The sequence below is a fragment of the Mesoplodon bidens genome, assembly GCF_964165515.1.
Source record: "Mesoplodon bidens genome assembly, chromosome: 3".
NCBI classification, from domain to species: domain Eukaryota; kingdom Metazoa; phylum Chordata; class Mammalia; order Artiodactyla; family Ziphiidae; genus Mesoplodon; species Mesoplodon bidens.
This window is the reverse complement of record NC_138178.1, coordinates 54,118,416-54,142,479: the sequence shown is the minus strand read 5'-3', so window position 1 is coordinate 54,142,479 and position 24,064 is coordinate 54,118,416. Positions and strand designations below refer to the sequence as shown.

General features: G+C 40.1%; 1 protein-coding gene and 1 pseudogene across 4 annotated transcripts in view; both read right to left on the bottom strand.

The window, feature by feature from the left end:
- Window positions 1–24,064, bottom strand: part of TRIP4 (thyroid hormone receptor interactor 4) — a 71,195-nt gene that overhangs the window by 20,392 nt on the left and 26,739 nt on the right. For all 3 annotated transcript variants that reach the window (XM_081229535.1, XM_081229537.1, XM_081229536.1), the window contains 3 exons: window positions 16,537–16,724; window positions 13,171–13,295; window positions 11,829–11,920 (listed from right to left, as the gene is read on the bottom strand). In XM_081229535.1, the coding sequence (XP_081085661.1) occupies window positions 11,829–11,920; window positions 13,171–13,295; window positions 16,537–16,724 (405 nt within the window). The remainder of the gene's footprint in view (window positions 1–11,828; window positions 11,921–13,170; window positions 13,296–16,536; window positions 16,725–24,064) is intronic.
- Window positions 20,519–23,586, bottom strand: LOC308614803 (eukaryotic translation initiation factor 4B-like; annotated as a pseudogene). Its single transcript has one exon. The product of its transcript is annotated as a eukaryotic translation initiation factor 4B-like (transcript).

Sequence of the window (24,064 nt, the reverse complement as noted above, 5' to 3'; positions counted from 1 at the left end):
GCTGTTCTTGTCTTCAATAACATGACTCCTATCACCTGGTTTCCAGCCTGACGATTGTGGGAGGTGGGCCTACTCTTCTTTCATGCCTCATAAGTTTCATAGCTGTCTAACACAACAGATAATTAACTACTAAACAGCCATTTTCTTCTCCAATCCAGAGGGAAATTGTTCACCAGTCATCTAGAAAACATTTCTCTTGCCATTTGCATAAGAGAAAAAAAAAGTTTAGTGGTTTTTGGCAACCACTACTGACTCAGAGCCAAGTGGGCATTTTCACCAACTCCACAAGCCTCCATTTAATCCTCATACTGAAATGATCAGGAAGTCCTAAATGATGTCACTCTTCCCAAAAAATCCCCAGATGACCTATATGTAAATCTTACACCTGTCTCCAGAGGACTAACAGCTAAAGCAAACATTTAAGAAGAAACTCATTGACAAAGAACATATATTTGCTGTAGGTTTTCTTGGTCTGAACTTTGAGGAACTAGACAGGACATGAAATCAGGCTCTGAAATCTAGTTAGCTGAAAACCAACTCCAAGAAGATTGAGGTGATAATACTCAGAAAGAGAGAAGGAAATGAGTCTGATAAAAAGGCCACAAGCACAACAGATCCAAAGAAGCATATCCTGAAAGCAACTGCGTTCTCTGATAAATAGTTCTCATTAAAAAAGAAATAGTTCTCATTTTCCTTCAAAGCAATTCAAGGTGTTCACAGGATAACTAGTACCTTGGGCCCCACTATACTGGAGGATAAGAGTTTTCTCACATCAGAGTTAACATACTGATCATGATACTTTGATGAGATGACTACTGTATATTTGACTGGAATTGGATAAAGATCATGCCAACTGGCCCTAAGTGGGATAGCTGAACTCATGTACCAGTACCCAGTACAAATCATGTGCCTAGTAGCAAATACAGAGGGTTCCAGCTCAATGCTACAGAGACCATCCATATTTGCTCCAGGTAAGAGGAATAAGGGATAAGCAAGATGCAGCTTTTGAGTCTTCCAGACACTTGTGGAAGATGATCTGGTTGAAGCCACATAGCATTGGTATCTTGGTCCCAGTGTGACTTTCTGTGCCCTTGGGAATCCTATCTATACTGAAACCTCCACACACAAAAGAACCCAAGAACTTATATTCTCTCTAAAATTAACCTCATAGATTTTCTGCCCTGATTCTTCAAGACCGAAATGGGAATCACCCATTCATGACAATTATTTTTGTGTTTTTTTTTTTTTGTTGTTGTTTTTTCATGACAATTTTTTTTGGTCTTAAGTTGCATATAGCAGGCTTTCACTCCAACTTAAACTAGTGAGAACCAAAAGAAAATTGCTCTTAATTAAAGATACTACATTGTAAGGTCCTTAACCATTCAAATCTACTCTAATATCTCAGAATGCTAAGACTCCTCTTGTGTTAAGCGCTCTGCCAATTTTAGATTTTTATGTCCCAATGGCTCATCTGACTCAACTGAGAACAACTACTGAGGGAGAGCTCAGCGAATCCTTTGACATGAGTTAACATATCAAGGTAAGATTATTATCAAGTAATATAGTGTCATTAACAGCAACAATACCTCTTTATCAAATAACATGTCTTTTAGAAAACAGATTAAAATATTTTAAAAAGTCCAACTGAAAAATCATAGAAAAACTGATTTTTGTATGGCGATCACATACTACAGAACATCTCTCCTTTACTGCTACAATACAGGCTTCCTTTGCCACACAGCTCCTTTATTTTATTTTATTATTATTTTTTTTTTGCGTTACGCGGGCCTCTCACTGTTGTGGCCTCTCCCGTTGCGGAGCACAGGCTCCGGACGTGCAGGCTCAGCGGCCATGGCTCACGGGCCCAGCCGCTCCGTGGCATGTGGGATCCTCCCAGACGGGGGCACGAACCCGTGTCCCCTGCATCAGCAGGCGGACTCTCAACCACTGCGCCATCAGGGAAGCCCAGATCCTTTATTTTAAAAAGTCATTTTCCTTAAAAGAAAATTCTCTTCTTATGTATACCCCATCTAGACTAATGGTACTACCATTTACCCCCTCACCGCAGCCAGAAACCAAAGTTTATCTTAGACTTCTTTCTCTCACCCTTCACATCCAATCAAATCGCCAAGTCCTACAGACTTTATCTCCTAAACATTTCAAACATCTGTTCCTTTCTTTCCAACTCAACTGCCAGAGCATTGTTGCTGGCCTCCATCATGCCTCCACCTAGACAATCACGATAATTTCCTAACTCATCTACTTGTTTTCAGGTTTGCCTCATCCAGTCCATCTTTCCTGCTGCTGCCAGAACAATCTTTCTAAAATGTATATCTTATTATCTTATTACATCACTTACATGATTGCCTTCAGAATACAAGTCAAATTCTTTCACATAGCATTTAAGGCTTTTCATATATCAACCAGTGCCTGCCCCTCAATTTATTGTCACCACCGTTAAGTGAACAACTACTATGTGCCAAGCTATATGCTAGGACACTGGAGACAACAAGGTGAGCTGACATAGACGGTGACCTAAAGGAACTACATGTGAACATATAATTACCAAAAAAAAAAAAAAAGGTTAAAAATGTAAATAGAAATATGAACACAGTAGCCCAGAGAAGGAAGTAATTAATCCTGTCAGGGAGGAAATGGGTTGAGGTCAGAGAAGACTCTACAGGAGACAGGGACACCTGAGCTCTTTCAAAGAATGAATAGAACTCTCATGGGGGACAAAAGCATGGAGACATAGAAGGTATATTGAGGAAGATATAAATTCTGCTTTCTTCAGGGATTGCCTTTTTTTTTGAAGGTTTCTTCACTCTCCCCACCCTGCCTCCAGCCAAGCTGAGTTAGAAGTGAGATCCCTTCCTTTATGCATTCCTTTGGTCATATGATAATTATCACGGTTGGGTTTTCTTGTCTCAGTCTCTTCTAGCAGGCTTAAAATGTTCAAGAGGGGATGGAATATCTTGTTAAAACTCCAGATCCTTAATCTTTAGCACAGTGCCTGGCACATGACAGATGGTCAATAAATACTTGCTGAATGTGTGATTATATAATATTCCGAGTAATAACGTCTTAAATTAGGAGATAATTTGCCCCCTGGTTCATAAAGTACACTGGATAACAAACTAAGAAACCATTCAACATATTGCAGAAAGATAGCAAGGTTGTAACGCTACAGCAGATTCCTTCTAGATCAAGCAGACTGCTTTCTCTCTAAGCCTGGGTAAAATGAAGGTGTCACATTAAGTGACTGAATCTACCTACATAAAACCTTGCATCTGTCCCCACCCCTCTTGTCTCATTCCACTGGCATTTCCTAGAACAGATTTTAAAAATATATCCAACCTGGATGACAAGTGTCTCCTCACTAGACTTCCCACCTTCAGTCTCTTCACCGCATTCCATCTTCCACATTGCTGCCAGATTCATTTTCTGGCTCCGATGACCTTCAAAACACCCCTCCCCGATCCCACAACAGACTAGAGAAAAAAGTCTTACCTCTGTAGCCTATCACTCAAAGCTATCTACTATCTGACCACAACATACCTTTCCATTCAACAAAGTGGTTTGCTATTATTCTCCATACTGGCCCATGACTTTCCACCTCACATTACTCCCTCTCCCTTAGAATATGCTTTCCTACCATGGAAGTAGGAAGACTTGAACAGTAACCCCAATTCTACCATTTACTAACTGACAGTACACAAGTTATCTTAACTCTGAGTCTTAAGTTCTCTCATATCTAAAAGAGGAGTAAAGATACCTTGCTTGGTATCAAGTTGTTGTGAGGATTAGAAAATAACATATGTAATAGGTCTGGCATATAATAACTGATCAAAAAGTGATAGATTTTATCATTAATATGCTTCAAGACTAATTCAAAAGCCACATTCCTAAGATGTTCAACAGTGCTAATTGTTAGAGAAATGCAAATCACACCTACAATGAACTACCACCTCACACCAGTCAGAATGGCCATCATTAAAAAGTCTACAAATAACAAATGCTGGAGAGGGTATGGAGAAAAGGGAACCCTCCTACACTGTTGGTGGGAATTTAAGTTGATGCAGCCACTATTCAAAACAGTATGAGGTTCCTCAGAAACCTAAAAACAGAATTACCATATAATTCAGCAATCCCACTCCTGGGCACATACCTGGACAAAACCATAATTCAAAAAGATACATGCACTCCTATGTTCATAGCAGCACTATTTACAATAGCCAAGATGTGGAAACAACCTAAATGTCCATTGACAGATGAATGGATAAAGATGTGGTACATACATACAATGGAATACTACTCAGCCATAAAAAGAGCAAAATAATGCCATTTGCAGCAACATGGATGCAACTAGAGATTATCATACTAAGTGAAGTCAGAAAGAGAAAGACAAATACCGTATGATATCACTTTTATGTGGAATCTAAAATGTGGCACAAGTGAACCTATCTACAAAACAGAAACAGACTCACAGACATAGAGAACAGACTTGTGGTTGCCAAGGGGGAGGATGGGTGAGGGAGGGATGGACTGGGAGTTTGGGGTTAGTAGATGCAAACTATTACATATATTGGGTTGGCCCAAAAGTTCGTTCCGGTTGTCCCCTAACATCGTACGAAAAACCCGAATGAACTTTTTGGCCAACCCAATAGAATGGATAAACAACAAGGTCCTACTGTACAGCACAGGGAACTATATTCGATATCCTGGGATAAACCATAATGGAAAAGAATATAAAAAAGAATGGGGCTTCCCTGGTGGTGCAGTGGTTGAGAGTCCGTCTGCCGATGCAGGGGACACGGGTTCGTGCCCCGGTCCGGGAGGATCCCACATACCGCAGAGCAGCTGGGCCCGTGAGCCATGGCCGCTGAGCCCGCGCGTCTGGAGCCTGTGCTCCGAACGGGAGAGACCACAACAGTGAGAGGCCCGCATACCGCGCAAAAAAAAAAAGAATGGATATATGTGTATAACCGAGTCACTCTGCTATATAACCAAAATTAACACAACATTGTAAATCAACTATACTTCAATAAAAAATAAATTTTAAAAAATATATAGGGACTTCCCTGGTGGCGCAGTGGATAAGAATCTGCCTGCCAAAGCAGAGGACACGGGTTCAAGCCCTGGTCCAGGAAAATCGCACATGCTGCGGAGCAACTAAGCCTGTGTGTCACAACTACTGAGCCTACACTCTGGAGCCCACAAGCCACAACTACTGAGCCTGAGCGTCACCACTACTGAAGCCCACACGCCTAGAGCCCGTGCTCCACAACAAGAGAAGCCACCACAATGAGAAGCCAGCTCACCGCAGCTAGAGAAAGCCCATGCACAGCAAGGAAGACCCATCGCAGCCAAAAATAAATAAACAAATAAATAAAAAAAAAATAAATATATATATAAACAGCTAGTAAATATTTGAAGAGATGATAAATGTCACCAATGATCAGGAAAATTAAATGAAAACAACAAAATATGTTCTCACCCACTTTATTAGCAGAAATTAAATTGATTATTATTATAATTTTTTTTTTTTTTTTTGGCTGTATTGGGTCTCTGTTGCTGCATGCGGGCTAAGCAGCTAGTGGGGGCTACTCTTCATTGCAGTGCCCGGGCTTCTCACTGGGTGGCTTCTCTTGTTGCAGAGCACAGGCTCTAGGCGCATGGGCTTCAGTAGTTGTGGCATTCGGGCTTAGTAGTTGTGGTTCGCGGGCTCTAGAGCGCAGGCTCAGTAGTTGTGGCGCATGGGCTTAGTTGCTCCGCGGCATGTGGGATCTTCCCGGAGCAGGGCTAGAACCTCTGTCTCCTGCATTGGCAGGTGGATTCTTAACCACTGCGCCACCAGGGAAGCCCTAAATTGATTAATAACCAGTTTTGGTCAGGGTATTGGTATAGGAAGGATTCACACCATCGGTGGAATTTTAAATTAGATCCCTCTTTAAGAATGGTAACTTACCAGTTTGTATCAAAGTTTAAATGTATGTATTTTAGACCCTTAAGTTCTACTTCTCAGAATCTATCCTGAAGAAATACTGAGTCCCCATAGGGAAAACAACAAAAAAAGCCACATTCTGAAGTCTTCCTCTCACCCGGAAGCAAACTTTCCCTCCTTTAAATTCCTCAGAGGCAGCCCTTACTTCTCTTAAGACAGTTATCTTTGCTTTTTATTTTGTATTTGGTTGTTTACAAATTTCGTTGTATACATATCTTATCTACCTAGTGGTCTTTCAAACATTCTGAGGACAGAACCTATGGCTGATTCACCTTTTTGTTTCTCTTAGTGTCTAAAACAATGTCTGATTTATGGTAGGCACTCAAGTATTTATTGATCTATAAATAATTAAGAAAATCTTAAGAGTTATATGTTCATTTTCAGATGTAAAGCTAAACATTAAAGAATTTACATAAATGCGCAAGAGTGTTAATATTCCCTTCTTCTCTTCAGGATAAGAAACAGAAAGCATGGGACTTCCCTGGTGGAGCAGTGGTTAAGAATCCGCCTGCCAATGCAGGGGACACGGGTTCGAGCCCTGCTCCTGGAAGATACCATATGCCGCAGAGCAACTAAGCCCATGCGCCACAACTACTGAGCCTGTGCTCTAGAACCCACAAGCCACAACTATTGAGCCTGTGTGCCACAGCTACTGAAGCCCATTTGCCTAGAGCCTGTGCTCTGCAACAAGAGAAGCCACCACAATGAGAAGCCTGTGCACCACAACGAAGAGTAGCCCCCGCTCGCCGCAACCAGAGAAAGCCCGCATGCAGCAACAAAGACCCAACGCAGCCAAATAAATAAATAAATATATTTTTAAAACAATTTTAAAAAAGAAACAGAAAGCATAATGCTTCCTGGATTATTTAAAAATGAGCATGGCTGTCCTCAACTCATCAAGTGGACACTTGATACCCATACCCAGGTTGCAAACAACTCTAAAGAGAGTCTGTTCTGACCTAGAAACTCAAGTAAATATTCTAGTTTTCATGAGAATTCTGAAGATACATTCCCTGTCTCCTTCAAGTGAGCTGTGATGTTAAATAACTGCTTAGGGTTGGGCTAGCTGTTGCAGACACACAGTTCCCCCCTTTGTTGGGTCTCAGATGCAGCCCTCACAATCCCTTAGGAATCATTCATTTTAGGTCTATGAATTGGCAGGTTTTCTTAGTAAAACAGAGAGGACATTTTCACATAATTTAAAAGAGAATTTGGAGACTCTGCATTTTTCAATGCCAATGCCTGGTTTGAATACTATTATTTCCTTCATTCTCTAATTTCTCATCTCTCAGACTTACAGACAATCCTTTGGTGATAGAAGCCGATGATTTCCAGACATGAAGTGATATATGCCATCTTCCTGAAGATCTGTATCGCATGGATACTCATATAAAAAGGAACAAGTAATACTCTCTTCCCCACTGGAAGACAGTAATTCTTTTGCTGATGTCAATTTGTAGGCACCCTGCAGTAGAACTGCCTCAGCGTAATTCCTTAAATACAGGATCTTGGCTGTTACAAAAGCCGTAAGATCAAATGGACTAAAAGGTCAGTAAGCTGGCAGGAGAAGAATGGATTCAGTACAAAAGAAGTAGAATAATCAATGACCTCAGAGATTTCAGACAAATCACATTTTCTATTGAAGGCAGAGATATAAATAGCACAAACACAATACAGACACATAGAAACAAAAGCCACCAACTCAACTTTCTGTTTGACAACTTGTTAGGTCTAGAGAACTGTTCAAACCACAGCTGCTAATGGTTATGGATTTGGCAATCAAAATGTCTTTGTTAAAAAAAAGGTTTTAACTGCCTTACTACTGAGGTTACAAACCACAGCCTTGATGCATTGTTGCAGTCAACATCCTCCCTGCTGTTTTTGAGAGCTTACATCTGCTGCTGGCAGATAAAACCCTGGCAAGGCATGGGCTTCTTCCAGGGGAGTACAGGAGAAGTTTTAACTAGATGGCTCTCATCTACCTTTCTTTCCTGAGTTGAGCCTACAGCCTTTGCTGTATCATTCCTACCTTGTTTAGGTAGATCCCCTGCCATTACTCAGGAGGACTGATGGTCTAGCAGGATTTTTTTCTGGCACACATCAGCCATGCCAGCCATACTACTTTTAGAAGATAAAAGGAAGATGAGTTCTTAGCTCAGGGGAAAGCACTTTAAGCACATATTTTTAAAGCCACTTATAGAGTGGTGCACTTGATTTTAAACAACTACTAATAAAACCTTTTCTGTTATTTTTTTTTAAAGGAACTAAATGATCACACTACGCCAAAAATAGTGAGGGCTTAGTATATTTTAACTTATCAAAGAAAGGCCAAGAATGCAAGGTCAGGAAGTAAATTACTGAGTTTCTTTGGGGAAGGAAAAAGTTAGGAACAAGATGGAGAATTAAAACATGGTTCCAAGTCACACAGGAGATTAGTTTCAGTTGAAATAAAAATTACTAGATCCACACTGGTTTTCAAAGAAAATATGGGACTTCCCTGGTAGTCCAGAGGTTACGACTCTGCACTTCCACTTCAGGAGGCACGGGTTCTATCCCTGGTCAGGGAACTAAGATCCTGCAGGCCCCGCAGTGCAGCCAAAAAAGGAAAAGAAAAAAAAAAAAAATGGAAAATGCAATTCAGCTGGGTGATGAGGAATGAGTGTGAAGATGCAGAAAGAAGACATAAGTCAGGAAACTGTTTCCTGGATCATTCTCCCTCAGTGAACCGACCTATGAGGACAAAAAAACTCAAACATACTTAGGCTAGCACTTGCTAACTATATATATACCACAAGATACCAGTATGCAAATATGTTGGTGGGGGCTGTTGTGGTCAGAAAGGTATGAGAACACTGCATATTACATTCACCAGATAAATCAGAGAATTGTATCAGAGTCAAAATGCACACCAGCACATTCAGGGCTCTGAGAAATTCTGCAGTAAACAAACAAATTTGTTTAATCCAAATAAATTTTCCAAATGTGTGTGTCAACAGAAACCCCTCACCCCCTGTTTTTCCAGAGAACACCTATGCCACGGAATAGTTTGGGAAATGCTAGTCTAGGGGTATTACTCCTAAACTCTCAACTCATTCTTGAAAAAACGAGAATAACATTGGTAAAACAGACTAAGCAATCACAATTCTTACATCACAGAACCCTGGCTCAAACAGAGACAGGTAGATTACCAAAGGTGCTCGAGACATTTTCCAAAAGACATCCAAATACCAAAGCTATGACCTTTAAAAGTGGTAAGATCCTCACTCAATAAATAATCCCCAAATAGGGCTAACATCAATTCTGAATACATTCATGTGCTACTCTCAAACACAGAAAAGAAACAATGGGGAAAAGCCACAGAAAAGCTGACCATAGGGAAAATGGATATGGGGCTCCTGTTTGATGAAACCTCGTGGCTTTTGGCATTTTAGGATATTCTAATGTCATACACATCAGGGAAATTCATAAAGAGTTGCCAGGACCTCCAGCTGGGAGCATATGGGAGGATTCCTACACTTCTATGTGCTGCCCTCAGCATCCTCAGAATAAAAGACAGAATATAAGCTCAGGTAGGAGTATCATGCTGACCTGAAAGAGAGGTACCCTTGAGAAACCAAAAAGATTTGTTTTGTTAATTATATTTCTAATTCCCATAAGCCTTGTGGTACTCTATAGATTAGGATTACAGCCCCCTACCCTTCTCAACACAAATTTGTGGCAGAAAGAAGATTGTTTAACTGCCTAGAAATTGAATTCATTTGACCTTGTATCAAGTGGTGGTCTGCTTGATCAACAAATGAGAAAGTAAGGGAAGGCCCCTGGCCAAAACACCACCCACACTGCCAGATGTTCCTGGGTTCTCTTTTAGAATGCAAATATCCTCATAAGAAAGTATAATACATCAAGTGATACTAAGCTCTTCATGAGTCTCTAAAACTGTAAAGCCTACACCAGTGTACGGAATTTTTACAATTATTACTTCTAGAATGAAAAAAGGGAGGAGAGGAAAGAAGACATTGAAAAAAATCAGCAAAAGGTCCATAGATAGATAGAATAGGCACAAGGGTGTGGAAAACAAAGGGCCTCCATGTATTTACACTTTTGCCCAGGTCTAGGTCAGGTACTAAGAGCAGAACAAAAGGGTCGGAGTCAAAATTCACACTTTGTTATACAGCAGAAACTAACACACCATTGTAAAACAATTATACTCCAATAAAGATATTAAAAAAAAAAACAAAATTCACACCAAAACGCAAGCACTGTACTCATATACATAAAGTCCAAAACGCAAGCACTGTACTTATATACATAAAGTAATCAGAAAAGGGCTGAGGAGGCAATCCACAAGCAAATGAAAGACAGAAAACTAGAGGGACTTCCCTGGTGATCCAGTGGTTAAGACTGTGCTCCCAGTGCAGATCCCTGGTCGGGGAACTAAGATCATGCATGCCACACGGAGCGGCATAAAAAAAAAAAAAAAAAGAGAGAGAGAGACAGAAAACTAGAGGGATAATAATTACTGGCTAAAACCCGTGAGGAACGAACAGAGGGAGTGAGATGGATGGGAACAGTATTTTGTTTTGTTTTGTTTTTTTAAAGCAGACACTGGGACTTCCCTGGTGGCGCAGTGGTTAAGAATCTGCCTGCAGGGCTTCCCTGGTGGCGCAGTGGTTGAGAATCTGCCTGCTAATGCAGGGGACACGGATTCAAGCCCTGGTCTGGGAGGAGCCCACATGCCGCGGAGCAGCTAGGCCTGTGAGCCACAACTACTGAAGCCCGCGTGTCTGGAGCCCATGCTAAGCTACAAGAGAAGCCACTGCAACGAGAGGCCTGCACACCGCAATAAAGAGTAGGCTCCGCTCACCGCAACTAGAGAAAGCCTGCGTGCAGCAACGAAGACCTAATGCAGCCAAAAATAAATAAATAAATAAATAAATAAATAAATAAATAAATAAATAAATAAATACACCTATTAAAAAAAAAGTAGACACTAATAGCAGTAATGGAAGGCACAGAAGAGTCTGCAAAGCAAAGAATTTACTGAGAAAATTAAGCTGAAGAATATGTTCTTAAGCACAGTGATGGAACCGCTATTGCGTAAAGTAACTGTTCAAAAAACAGGAAAACCATACTGTTAGGTAAGACTTTTTAGGCTTTAAGGATGGACTTTCCCACTTTGGATTCCTGCTAGACTAAACATAAGGCTCTAAATTTCAAGAATTTTCCAATTAAGCTAAAGTCCTTCAGCTCCCTCTGCTGTTCAAAAATGTACTCTAGTTACATCAGTTCAATCTTCAGTAATCAAAATAAAAAAAAATACATATATACAATATGTACATACAAACACACACACACACACCCAAAGCTGGCATGGTCCAGGCAATCAGAGTTCAAACATACTTGTCTTTCATGAATTCTCTGGTCTGGACCAAACGTTCCAGAGTAAGTAATAACAAATTCTACCATTCCCACTACCTAATTGAAATAATTCAAGGAATAATGAAGGATTTTTTTGCCAAGAGCAGAAGTTTTATTAAGGGATGAGGACTCTACACTATTAGCTGGATTGTGGCAATAGCTTTTTAGGCAGAAATGTATATGTACCAGTCCTCCACACTCTAGGAACCAAAGCATCACTAAATTTTTTCCATTTCTCCCATGGTCTTTTCTCTCCCCAATATTCCCTCCTTAGAAGATTCTCCAAACATGTCTAAATTCAGTTTCTAGCTCCTTACTATCTACAGGATACTCTGAGTTGAAGGATCTACAGGTCAGCTACTGTGGCAAACAAAGCATCTGTCCCAGAGAAATACTCTTTACTCACCTGATTCTTAAATTGTTTCTGGGACAAGCAGTCAGTTAGGTCCACACAGCCCAGAAGACAACCTGATGGATAGTCATTGGGAAATTCCACATCTAAATCGAGAATAACGAAGGATTACATAAATTTCTTCTTTGTGACCCTGGAACTGACAAATCTGTCTTCAATTCTGAACGAATCACTTTCTCTATTATCTATTTATGGACATGAGGAAAACAATGAGGCTTTTTACTTGGCACAACTGTTTGTATTTTAGCAAAACATTTAGTGAGTAGCTGGCTTAGTCCACTATCCACATCCTAAACTATAGGAAAATTAGCCTCATACCATTGACGTTCAAGGACCCCACAACTTCACTCGAAACAAATTAATTCCACTATACCCAACTGGATCAGACTAGAGCTTGGTGGTGATGCGTTCTGGAAACAAGCTTGAGGTATCAAGAGAAAAACATAAAAATGCAGTTAAGAAACAGAAGAATGTCAAAACGTGAATTTAAAAGAACCCAGGGACTTCCCTGGCGGTCCAGTGGTTAAGACTCTGCACTTCCACTGCAGAGGGCGTGGGCTTGATCCCTGGTCAGGGAACTAAGATCCTGAATGCTGCAGGTGCACACCCTCCCAAATAATAATAATAATAATAATAATAATAATAATAATAATAATAATAATAATAATAATAATAAAATAAATAAAAGAACCCAGTCATACCAGTCAAAACAGAAATGCATTTTTAAGGAAACATACACTTTTGATTCCTAAAGCTTGGTTTCTTAACTTTTAAAGGTGGTTCTGTAATTATCCTCTCATTTTACCTTCAAAACTACTGTATGGGCTGAATAAGAGGAAGGAAGCCAAGACATCCAAGGGTCAGAAGTGTTTTTTAGGATCCAAACTGACTGTTTGGGGTGACTGTCAAAACTCACTGCTTAAGTCAACCAACTTTGATCTGTCCAAATCCGATAGCAGATGTCTATTTGAGTCACTTCCAATAATAAAAAGTTTTATTTGCGGTTGTTCTTCCCAATCTAAAGATCTCAGAATTTATAGTAGTTATTTTACTCTCATGATAAAAAAAATGTAGAAAATTAAGACTAGTTGGTTGATTTCTGGTGTTGGGAATGGATATTTTTATTTGTGCTGTTTGGTGAATTAATGTTTTGAACAGCTGTCCATGATTTGCTACTAAACAAACAAACAAACACAAAGTTTAAAGTCCCTTTCAGCCAAAAAAAAAAAAAAAAAAAAACACAGAAAAGCCACAGGAAGAAGGAGGTAAAGAAGATGAACATCAATGACTTCTCTCCACAAAGTAAGACTAAATTAGAAGAATACATGGCCGTTACCTTTCCCACGAAGGAGAAGATATGTAGTCTGGAGTTCTGAAACTTCTTGAGGAGAGGGTCTTTTGGCTGTGGCTGCTATCCAAAGTCGTCCTCTATGTGGGGTGTACCAGCTTCTGCCCTCCACCCTTAAACAAATACAAATTTAGTGGAAAGAATCTAAATTTTAGTGTCTTGGAAGATCTTATAACGTACAGCAAATTATCCAGTTGAACCAAGAGATCTATAGATGATACCTCACCAAAAAGGGTATTTTTCGTAAAAAAACATTTTTCCTACAATACCTTTCACTTGAGTATAAACCCTGTTCTCTAGTTTTCCCCATCATCAGAACAAAGGCAATTCATCTCTCTCAGTTCCTATTTTTTTACTTGATCTCTGTAACTCAGAAATGAAGCTTTCACTAGCCTTGGGACTTCTACAATCCAAATCTTCTATTTTCAAGGCATCCAAGTTGTCCCACAAAAATGAAAATCCTTGCCTTTGAGTCATGAAAGATTTTGTTCATTGTTCTCCAACCTGACAGAAAAATCCTCACCCACACATAACTCCCTAAGAATAGTACTTTCATAATTACTATTTAATAGAATTTAAGTAAATAAAAATGCTTATCATCTTTACTCTAAATTGCAACCACATTCATTTATATTTTCTAAGTATTTTATAAAGGGTTATGTTCTTTGCAGATAATTAAACAACCCGCTAGCTAGTCTGAAAGAATCTTTAAGTAGAATAACAAAATGCAATCAAGAGAATGTATTACTGCCTACTTTCCAAGGATTACAAAAAGATGTTTCTCCTTTAGTTCCTACAAAATGAAATAAAGTAGCTTGATAATATAACCCTATTATACTTGCCTTATAATGGGAAATGGAATTTCTCATACCCTTAGTTTTCCAATATAGATGAATTGGAAGAGTACAGGCACACAGTGCGTACTCAATAAATGAGGAATTAATCAATATATTTCTCCCTCTACACCAAATGAGCCACAGGGTTACTGGGAAAACGTTCTCACAAATGTGGCAGAACCACCCACTTTCTTTCTGTGGGATTAGTGATTGTGGGCTGGATGCTGTTCATCCTGTTCTTTTCAGTGAGAAAATCTGGATAACACAGATCCAAAACAGGACGAGAGAAATGTAAACATTCTGATTCCCTCTGCAGAAAGCAAGCTGTTTAGTTTTCTACTTTGGAAAAGGAAGACACCTCAACTGCAGAGAACTGAATGAGAAGAATAGACATCTGAGGGCCCAGGTGCCCTGGAGCAGAAGCAGATTCACATACACTTGTTGTAATGCCACTACATACATGGATTATGAAACACTTAGGAGCCAAAGAAAGCCTGACCTTGAAGAGGGGAGAAAAATGGTAACACACCTTCACGAAGGAGGCAAATCTCAACTAACCATGGAAACCACCAAAGTAGAAATGATTGTTCCTAAATTCTGATAATAAATTTTCTTTCAGGAAATAGAGAAATGACTGGGGCTTACAAAGTAAGAGTGGAAAAAGCACTCTGAAAACCTGAACTCTAGTTCCATCTCTGCCACTAACTAGCTTTGTAATTCATAGCAAGCTCCTTTACCTTTGCCTGCTTAGGTGTTCAAGATTGTAATAATACTGGTCTGATCTACTTCAATACAGCTACTGCTTTGAAAACTGTAAAATTCTATTTAAATATAAATACATAAGGCATTATTATTGTTATGAGTTAGGACACTCCCAGGGATATAAAATTCTAAGAGATAAAATAAGAAGGAAAAAAGAGGTATCTGCATCCACACATTCGTTGCAGCATTATTTACAATAGCCAAAACATGGAGATCATGTAAATGTCCATCAATGAATGGATGGATAAAGAAAATGGATGAAGATTATTCAGCCATAAAAGAAAATGAAATCTTGCCATTTGCAGCAATATGGATCAACCCTGAAGTATTATGCTAAGTGAAATAAGTCAGAGAAAGAGAAATACTTTATGATCTTACATGTGGAATCTGAAAAAAACAAACTCATAAATATGGAGAACAGACTGGATGAAGGTAGTCAAAAGGTACAAACTTCTAATTATAAGATAAATAAATTCTGGGGATGTAACGTACAGCATGGTGACTACAGTTAACAATACTGTATTGTATAGTTGAAAGTTGCTAAGAGACTAGATCTTAAAAGTTCTCATCACAAGAAACAAAAAATTTGTAACTATGCAAGGTGATGATGTTAACCAAATTTATTGTGGTGATCATTTTGCAATATATACATATATATGTAATCATTATATTGTACACCCTGACGATGTTATATATCAATTGTATCTCAATAAAACTGAGAAAACAAGGGAAAACGAACATGTAATGATAAGTGAAAGAAGAAAAACATAAACGTAAATATATATTATGACCTCATTATGTAACAATTTGCACAGGAAAAAGAATATAAATAAATACTCCAAAATGCTAATGGTAGCTGTTTCTAGGTGGTAGAATTATAGATGTTATCTCTTTTTCTAGCTGCTTTTCTGTATTTATCAATTTTCTATTTACATTTATAAAAGCAAAGGAAAGAACTAGTTTTTAAAAGTTGCATTGAGAAGAAACATATGAAACCATGGAATAGTACAACAATAGTACAACATGTACAACGACTTAACTTTATAATACCTCTACTTATCCCTCACTACTTCCCCCACTTTTTGTAGAAAAGGAATTTGTGGTAAAATAGCTTCTCAATATGGTTACTCAGATTAAAAGACAGATGTATAGATAGAAAAACAAAATCACAGCTAGGCTGGTGTCTTTAAAAAACTAATAAATAGGCATAAAAACTTTGAATTTCCAATAGGATCAAACCATTAAGGTTGCTGAGTGATATATTATTGTACAAAGGCAAAGCCAAGAGAAGTTTTCTCAATAGACTTCTTTCCAAAGATGAAAAAACTTATGTTCTATTCTTTATTATGACTAGGATCCTTAGTCCTTCTAACCTCAGTTCTTTTTTAAGCTATTCAGTAAAGAACAAGTCCATAACATGAATACACTGCTTAAAGTTCTATGTGCTGCAGAGTATTATAAATCACCGCTAGATTACTTTCACGGTAAGGTGTTACCTGCCATACTGGGTTGAGTAGCATCCGTCCCAAATTTATGTCCTCCCAGATGAATTCCAGTCCATAATTCTATATCAAGTTTATGTAAAATCTTCCAAGATTCATTTCTGTCCTTTTTTTTTTAAAATTTTTTATTTTTTGGCTGCACCGCATGGCATGTGGGATCTTAGTTCCCTGGTCGAACCCACGCCCCCTGCAATGGAAGTACGGAGTCTTAACCACTGGACCTCCAGGGAAGTCCGCCTCATTGCTGCCCTTACCTTTTAATCCCTCTGACAAGCAGAGAAGCCCAAGGCTGATGCATAGAGAGGCACCAGCCACCATCAAAGCCTTCCTGAAATTCTTGGTCCTGGATTCGAAACTGATGCCGACATGAGCTGAACTCTAGTCCTGATCCTGCTGAATGGAAAGCCTTCTTCTGTGAGGCTGCACCCGTCTGATCTATCCACTATACAGGAAAGAAACCAAACATATAATTTTGTCTGACAAGGGAAAAATCTGGGGTAGGTATACAAAATGAGATGAATTCTAATATTAATGAATCGTACTGGAAACATTCTCTTAGAAAAATGTATCCCATCTTTGTCAGAAACAGGGTCAAAAAAGGTACAGAAGGTATAAATTCAGTAGGAGTCCCAGGTATGATAACATGGTCCCATCTTAAAGGATAGATAATGTTGAATTCTCCACACACAGCTTCCTAATTCCAGCAACCATCAGACCAAATAACTGGTCTGTAATTATTTCCACTTTAAAATGATTAATGATCCGTATTGGACAATTTCCCAATATAATTCTATCAGCCAAATGAAGGTTCAACATTTTGGTCCATCCATTCTTCATGTGCTTAAGGGACAGGGTCACATACTGTTACCATGATAAAGCCAAACAGATGCTTTCGGGGGGCAGCAGTTCTGACTACTGGATGCATGAAGTATTCTCTTATCCTGAAATGAACAACTTGTCCCCCAAAAGACAGGATGAAGCACTACTGAAACAAGGCTCCCATCATGTAAAGAGAACACAAAATTACAGGGTACAGATAATTACAGGAGACTAAAGAGTCTTGGCAGTAGTTCAGTCAGAGAATGACAAAGGGTAACATTTCTTCCAGAGCAAGAAGACTGAGTGCTCTGAAATCTATTTCTTTTTAAAAAAGGCTCTATTAGGATGATGAGGTTTAGAGTTAGTTGTGTTAATTTTTTGATGTTTTATTTAATAATTTATAGGGAAAACAAAAATACTAGAATGGTAGGCTAGAGACTCTAAGCAATCATTTAACCCCTAAAGGTTTCAGTTTTCTCAACTGTAAAATGATGGAGTTGGACTAAATGAATCTCTAAGAATCTTTCTGCAATAAAATTTTATGACTGTAATCAATTGTGTCATAGCTTAAAAAAACACAAACATTTACTGACTATTTAACTCAGTATATGTGAAAAGCATATAAAGTAGGGAGACATATAAAATACAAAAAAAGATATGGTTCTTGCTTTCAAGGAACTTACAATCCTACGAGAAGACAGACACATAAATAATTCTAAAACATAAAGCAGATTTGAGTAAATACTACACAGGGATTTAAGTCCTTAAGTGGGAACACAGAGGCAGAACTGATCCATTACAGGGGAAATAGGTGATTTCATAAAACTGTTGGTGTATGAACAATCCCGAGGCCCAAATTGTCTGTTCTATCTCTATTACAGTTCTTGTTTATACTACCTGTTTTTCTACTTCACAGCTACTTTCCTAACTTAATCTTACTGTCTTTCAATAACATTATATTAGAGCCTGCTAACTAGTCTCATCTCCATTTTTAGCCTCTAAGTAACTCTCTACTGCCTTACTAACTGCAACACTAAATTGGGCCCTCATCTTCCCACTGTGCTACCGCAATAACCTGTTTTTTGGTCACGTGGCATGTGCGGTCTTAGTTCCCCGACCAGGGATCAAACCTGTGCCCCATGCACTGGAAGCGTGGATTCTTAATCACTGGACCACCAGGGAAGTCCCTACTGCAATAATCTTCCTAGCAATTTCCCTGCTTCTGTCGTAGTCTTCCCTCTAATCCATTCTCTACATAGGCATGGAAGTCATGCCAATTGTCTGCTAAAGTTCTTCAAGGACTCTTCCTTGCCTACTGTAGAATAAAACTAAACTCCTTAGCATGAGACATAAGGACTTTCATGGTAAGATGTTACCTGCTATACTGGGTTGAGTAGCATCCATCCCAAATTTATGTCCTCCCAGAACCTGTGAAATTGACCTTATTTGGAAACAGATGTAATCAAGTTAAGATAAAGTCATACTGGATTAGGGTGGACTCCAATACAGTGACTGATATCCATATAAAAGGAGAAAACACACAGAGACAAAGACATACAGGGAAAAAGTCCATGTAAAGACAAAGGCAGAGTAAAGCTATGCAGCTGTAAACCAAGGGATGCCTGGGGCCATCAGAACCCCAAAGAGGCAAGGAAGCGTTCTCCCATAGACATTCGGAGGGCGTATGGCCCTGCCAACACCTTGATTTCAGTGTTGAGAACTGTGAGAGAATAAATTTGCTGTCATAAGCCAACCAGCTGTGGTATTTTGTTATGGCTGCCCTAGGAAACTAATACACTTACTAGCGCAGTTTAATTTCTAACAGTATTTAATTACTTGTGGTTCTCCCAACCTACAATGCTCTCAAGCTGCTGAGCCTTTCTACATGTTATACCACCTACCTAGAATTCCCTCCCCAAATTTGTCTGCTTGGAAATTCCTATTCATCCCTTAAGTCTCCTCTCAAAAACCATTTCTTTTGTGACTCCTCTGTGAGTTTATAATCTCTCTCCTAAACTCCTACTGTATCCATGACATGTGTCTACCATAGCAATTATCTTAAGGAACTGAAATTCTTTGTATTCAAACACATCTTCCCACTAAATTTGAAGTCCTTAAAAACTTCAAGGGCTCTTACCTTTTAATTTCCCAGCACCTAGCAAAGAACCTGGCACGTATACAGTGCTGAATGAGTATCTCCAGTTAAACTCCCTAAAGCACTGCTCTGATTGCATCTCTCTGCTCAAGAACATTCTATGATTCACATTTATTTACAAAATAAAAATGTGAAATCTTCCTAGCTAAACACTTAACTCTTTAGTGATCTGACTCTATCTACCTAACTACTCCATTTCTCATGATAATCCCTTTTTAAAATATTTATTTAATTTATTTTGAACTTTAAAGATCAGATTTGTTTGGAGAAAACAAAAACCCCCACAACCTAAAGGATGGGATTTTACATCTCAAGACCTCTCCCAGGTATGAAGTCTGTAGATTACAAATCACTTTCATAGAAGGTATTTTTGTACAAATTTTACATGTATTGAGGAGTGGGTCATAAATCCCTGTTTGTTTTAACAGGGTGGCAGGGTAGAGGAATGGGGGAAAAAACAGCTTTTTTGGACACATCTATTTGGAAGGAGCAGACATGAAGAGAGCAAACCCTACTTTTTCATCAGCTATAGCAAATGGTTTAAAAAAAATACCCTCTCAAACTTGGGTATCTCTAAAAGCCACTTCCTAGCTACTAGGCACTCCAAGCCAATTATTTAAAATTACCTCACTTGGTGTGTCTTTTATGTCCACTGGGTAAATGATTATTATGCTCACTGCTGCAGCATTCATAAGCCAACACCCCTGCATGGCTGGACAGGGTCTAACCTAGGACTGATGCGAGAGGAGACCGAGATGTCTTTTCTCTGCAGGTACCAATATTGCCCGTAAGGACACCATCTGTTGAGCTGGCAGTACCAAGGTGCACATAAAAGTAGGCAAGTAAAGCTACTGTGTTGCAAGAGAAGCCAGGACCTTGTGAAATTGTTCTTCTCCATTATCATTTATTCTCTCAAGGGATGCTAAAAAAAAAACCAGAACCAAAAAAACCACACATTGGTCTAGGTCACATTATAAATCCAAACATTGGTGTGGGATTTCACTTGGAGATAAGGAAACTTTTGTTTTTTAAAAAGCTCCCCAAACCCCAATCAAGGTTGTAAGAAAGGCTCCCAATTTAACCAACCTCGCTCACCACCTAAGACTGGTAATTCTAAAGTTTTCTGAGGTGTCAAAGGGGTCAAAGCAGCAGGAGCATGAATGGCTGGAGGAAAGGAGTGAGTGTCAAAACATGAAGGAGCCAAGATTTGCTTGAGAAAAAGCAATGATGATTCCTCATTGAACAGCTCCCAGGGGCTCTAGAGGATGCTTAGGAGGTCAAGTATGTGACTTACGCAGAAGCTGCCTGTGGGAAGGTAACAGGAAAGAGTAGCATGAGGAACATAAGACAATGACAAGAGTCTAAATTTTTAAAGCTTCAAGATTTCAACAGAATATGGATATATTTGAACTTTCAGAAGGGATAGTGTTTAAGAAAGGGTGAAACCAGGACACATAAAAGACCTGGGAATTCCCACAACCCCTAAGTGTTTCCTGCTCCAGGAGGTAAATGATTATGTGTTTACTGGAGGTCATACCATTTTCCCTATTACTGGTGCAAAATAATTCATCAAATCCCCAAGCTTCTTTTCAAACCATGATTTTCCCATTCATTTAGGTCACCAAACAGTCCTATTCTTCAGTGGCCTTTAGACTCACTCCCACCTAGCCCCCTGGGGGGTACAAATGAAGGAACTCCCCCATAGGCTGGCCCTAGTAACTCAGAATTAAATAAGAGGAGGGGCTGGCAGCCTCCTGGAGACTAAAACAACATCAGAGACTAAACCTACCTTGCCGAGGATGGAGAATTTACTCAGATAATGTTTGAGAATTCATGTACGCCATAACTGGATAATAAGAATTAAAGGTAGAAACCTCACACTCTTCCTTATACCTGCCTGCTGCCCAATCAGATTCCAGACACTGCATCACTATCACTGCCATTTTGCTAAACGGAGGCCCCTAGGCACTAATCACACAGGCAACTGCACGTGTCATAAAAACGCACCACAACTTTAAACGTACAGCATTAAAAGCTGTACGTCTCTCTCTGGCTACACTGGTGATTCTCCAGTTAGTTCAATACTTTAAAGGCTGCAGCAGCATGCAAAAAAGAATTTCACTTTGTTTCTTTAAAAAAAAAAAAAAAGTTAAGAAAGGTCTCCAGGAGACAGTGAGTTTTATTTTGTCTTGTCTGGATGGAGGTTTGATTTGCTCTCGAATGTTCCAGGGTGGTGAGAGACTAGGAGAAAGCACAGAATGCAGAGGTCTATTCGGTGTAATCTTCTCCCTCATTTTCATCTTCACCATCAATGGCAAGAGCAGCATACTTGCTTGCAGAACTGAACTTAGAGGCTGGATTTTCTTCAGCTTTCTTTGGCTCAAGTGCAGATCTGGAGTCTTGATCTTTTTTGCCATCTTTCCTATCTGACTCCTTCCAGTGGTCTTTGTTCCCTCCATCTCCTGGACCACGGCTGGAATTTCCACTTTGGCCTTTTGGGGCACTCACCTCATCTACTTTATTTTCATCTTTCCTTACTGGTCCTTCCTCAGATGGTTGAGCTGGAACTACTTTCCCTCCACCACTTGTAGGGGACTGCTGCTCTGTGTGTGAGCTCTGAGATCGAGCAGGAGGGTTAGAACTTTGCTTCACCCAAGCATTCTCCTTTGGTGGAGGGACTGGCATTACCTTTAGAGGCTGTTTAGATTTGGGAGGCTTAGAAGTTGGAGACTGACAGTCTTCCTCTTTATTGGGTGTTTCATTTTCTAGAGACTTCTCAGTCTCCTTCATGCATTTCTGCCAGATGTGGCTGAGGTCCCCGTCTGTGATGACTCACTTCCTGTCCTCGACCGTTCCCGTTCCTGAGTTTCTTCACTTCGCCAGCTTGGGTGTCTCTCCCGAGGCTGTCGTTCTAGTTTTGGCTCATCCAGCTGACGCTGCGGTTTCTCCTGTTCCTTCTGTAGCCGCTCTTCTACTTCTCGTTCTCTAGCAGCTGTGTCAACAGGCTTTGCCCCTCCAAAGATAGAGGCTGCTCGACTGGACTGGGACGTGCTAGCAGTGGAATCATCTTCCTCAGGAGCACTCCGAGGCTTTAGGTTCAGTTTGGGTCCTTGGGGGGGACCTCTATCATCACGCCTATAATGATCCCGAGAGTAATCATCTCTGGAGCTTTATGACCAGTCATCTCATCTGTCATATCTGTCTTCACAGCGGTCCCTGCCTCCTCTGTAGTCGTCACCCCTAAGGTACCCACTACCAAATGCTCTTCTGCCACTGCCTATCCTGGAATCGTAGCCTCTATCATAGTCTCTGCTGCCTTGGTCATCATAGTGATCTCGGCCCCCATATCGATCCATGTCCCGGCACGGGCCATCACCATAATTCTCCCAATACCCATCACGATATCGGTCTGAATCATAACGATCTGGATACCTGTCTCCAAAGCTATCATCACGTCTTCTAGGTGGGTAGTCATCAAAGCTGTAGCAGGACGGGCCCTCCAGTCTGTATCTGTTTTGTCCGAATCCCGATTTCTATCTCGGCCAAAAGAACGATCATCCCTGTCTTTATCCTGTGCTTGATCAGCAACGTCCACTCGAATTCTCCTGTTACCTAGAGACTCTTCACTGAGGCTCAGGGCACTGAGCAAGGAATCCAGGTGCTCAAACTCAGCATAACCAAAACCTTTCAACCTCTCAGGATGGCTGGGTTCACGTGGTAAACGCACTGCACTGATATTTAATCCTCTAAAGAATTCCTTAATGGAGTCTTTTGTCACATCATAGGGCAGTTTCCCTAGAAAAGCAGTATAGGGTGGTGATTTGGGAAGACAGCTCTGGTCGATATTGGGTTCCCAAGCAGCCCATGGAGCAGTGGGCAGAATGGAACAGTCAATTGGAGGGGCCCTATACACATCATCATCATTACTATGCCAAGTGGTTGAAACATCTCCTTCTAGGTCATCTGTTCCATCAGCCCAGCTGACTGGTTTGGGGACATAGGTGCTTCCTCCACCAGTCCCTCTATCCTCAGCCAGGAAGTCTGTTACAGAGATAGTCTTCCCCTTATTATTCTTCCTTTTTGCTGAGGCCGCCATGTTTGGAGAGGGAGGGAGAATGCAAAGGTTATTTATTTATTTGGTTGCTCCGGGACTTAGTTGCAGCAGGCTGGCTCTTTAGTTGCACCTCGAGGGCTCCTTAGTTGCAGCTCGCTGGCTCCTTAGTTGCGGCACGTTGTCTCCTTAGTTGTGGCATGCACACTCTTAGTTGCAGCATCCATGTGGGATCTAGTTCCCTGAGTAGGGATCGAACCTGGGCCCCCTGCATTGGGAGTGTGGAGTCTTAACCACTTCGCCACCGGGGAAATCCCAATAATCCTTTTTATGAGTACTATCTTGGTAGTCTAAATTCACTATTCCCTATGTAGTTGATCCTTGAGCAACACGGGTTTGAACTGTGTGGGTCCACTTATACATGGATTTTTTTTCAATAGTAAATACTACAGAACTACATGATCGGCAGTTGGTTGAATCTGTAGATGTGGAACCTACTGTGGATGTGGAACTGCTTTACAGAGGGCCAGCTATAATTAATACACAGATTTTCGACTATGCAGAGGGTCAGTACTCCCAACCCTCCCTTGCACTGTTTAACTGCATATATGTATATACGTGTTTGTGTGTGTATCCCACACCTCATACCTATAGTTAATTCTGATTGGAATTTTTTCCCCACCATCCCCAAACACCATTTTCTTGGATAACTACTTTTAAGGAATGCCAGCTTCCCTATAAAAGCCTCTTTTATTCC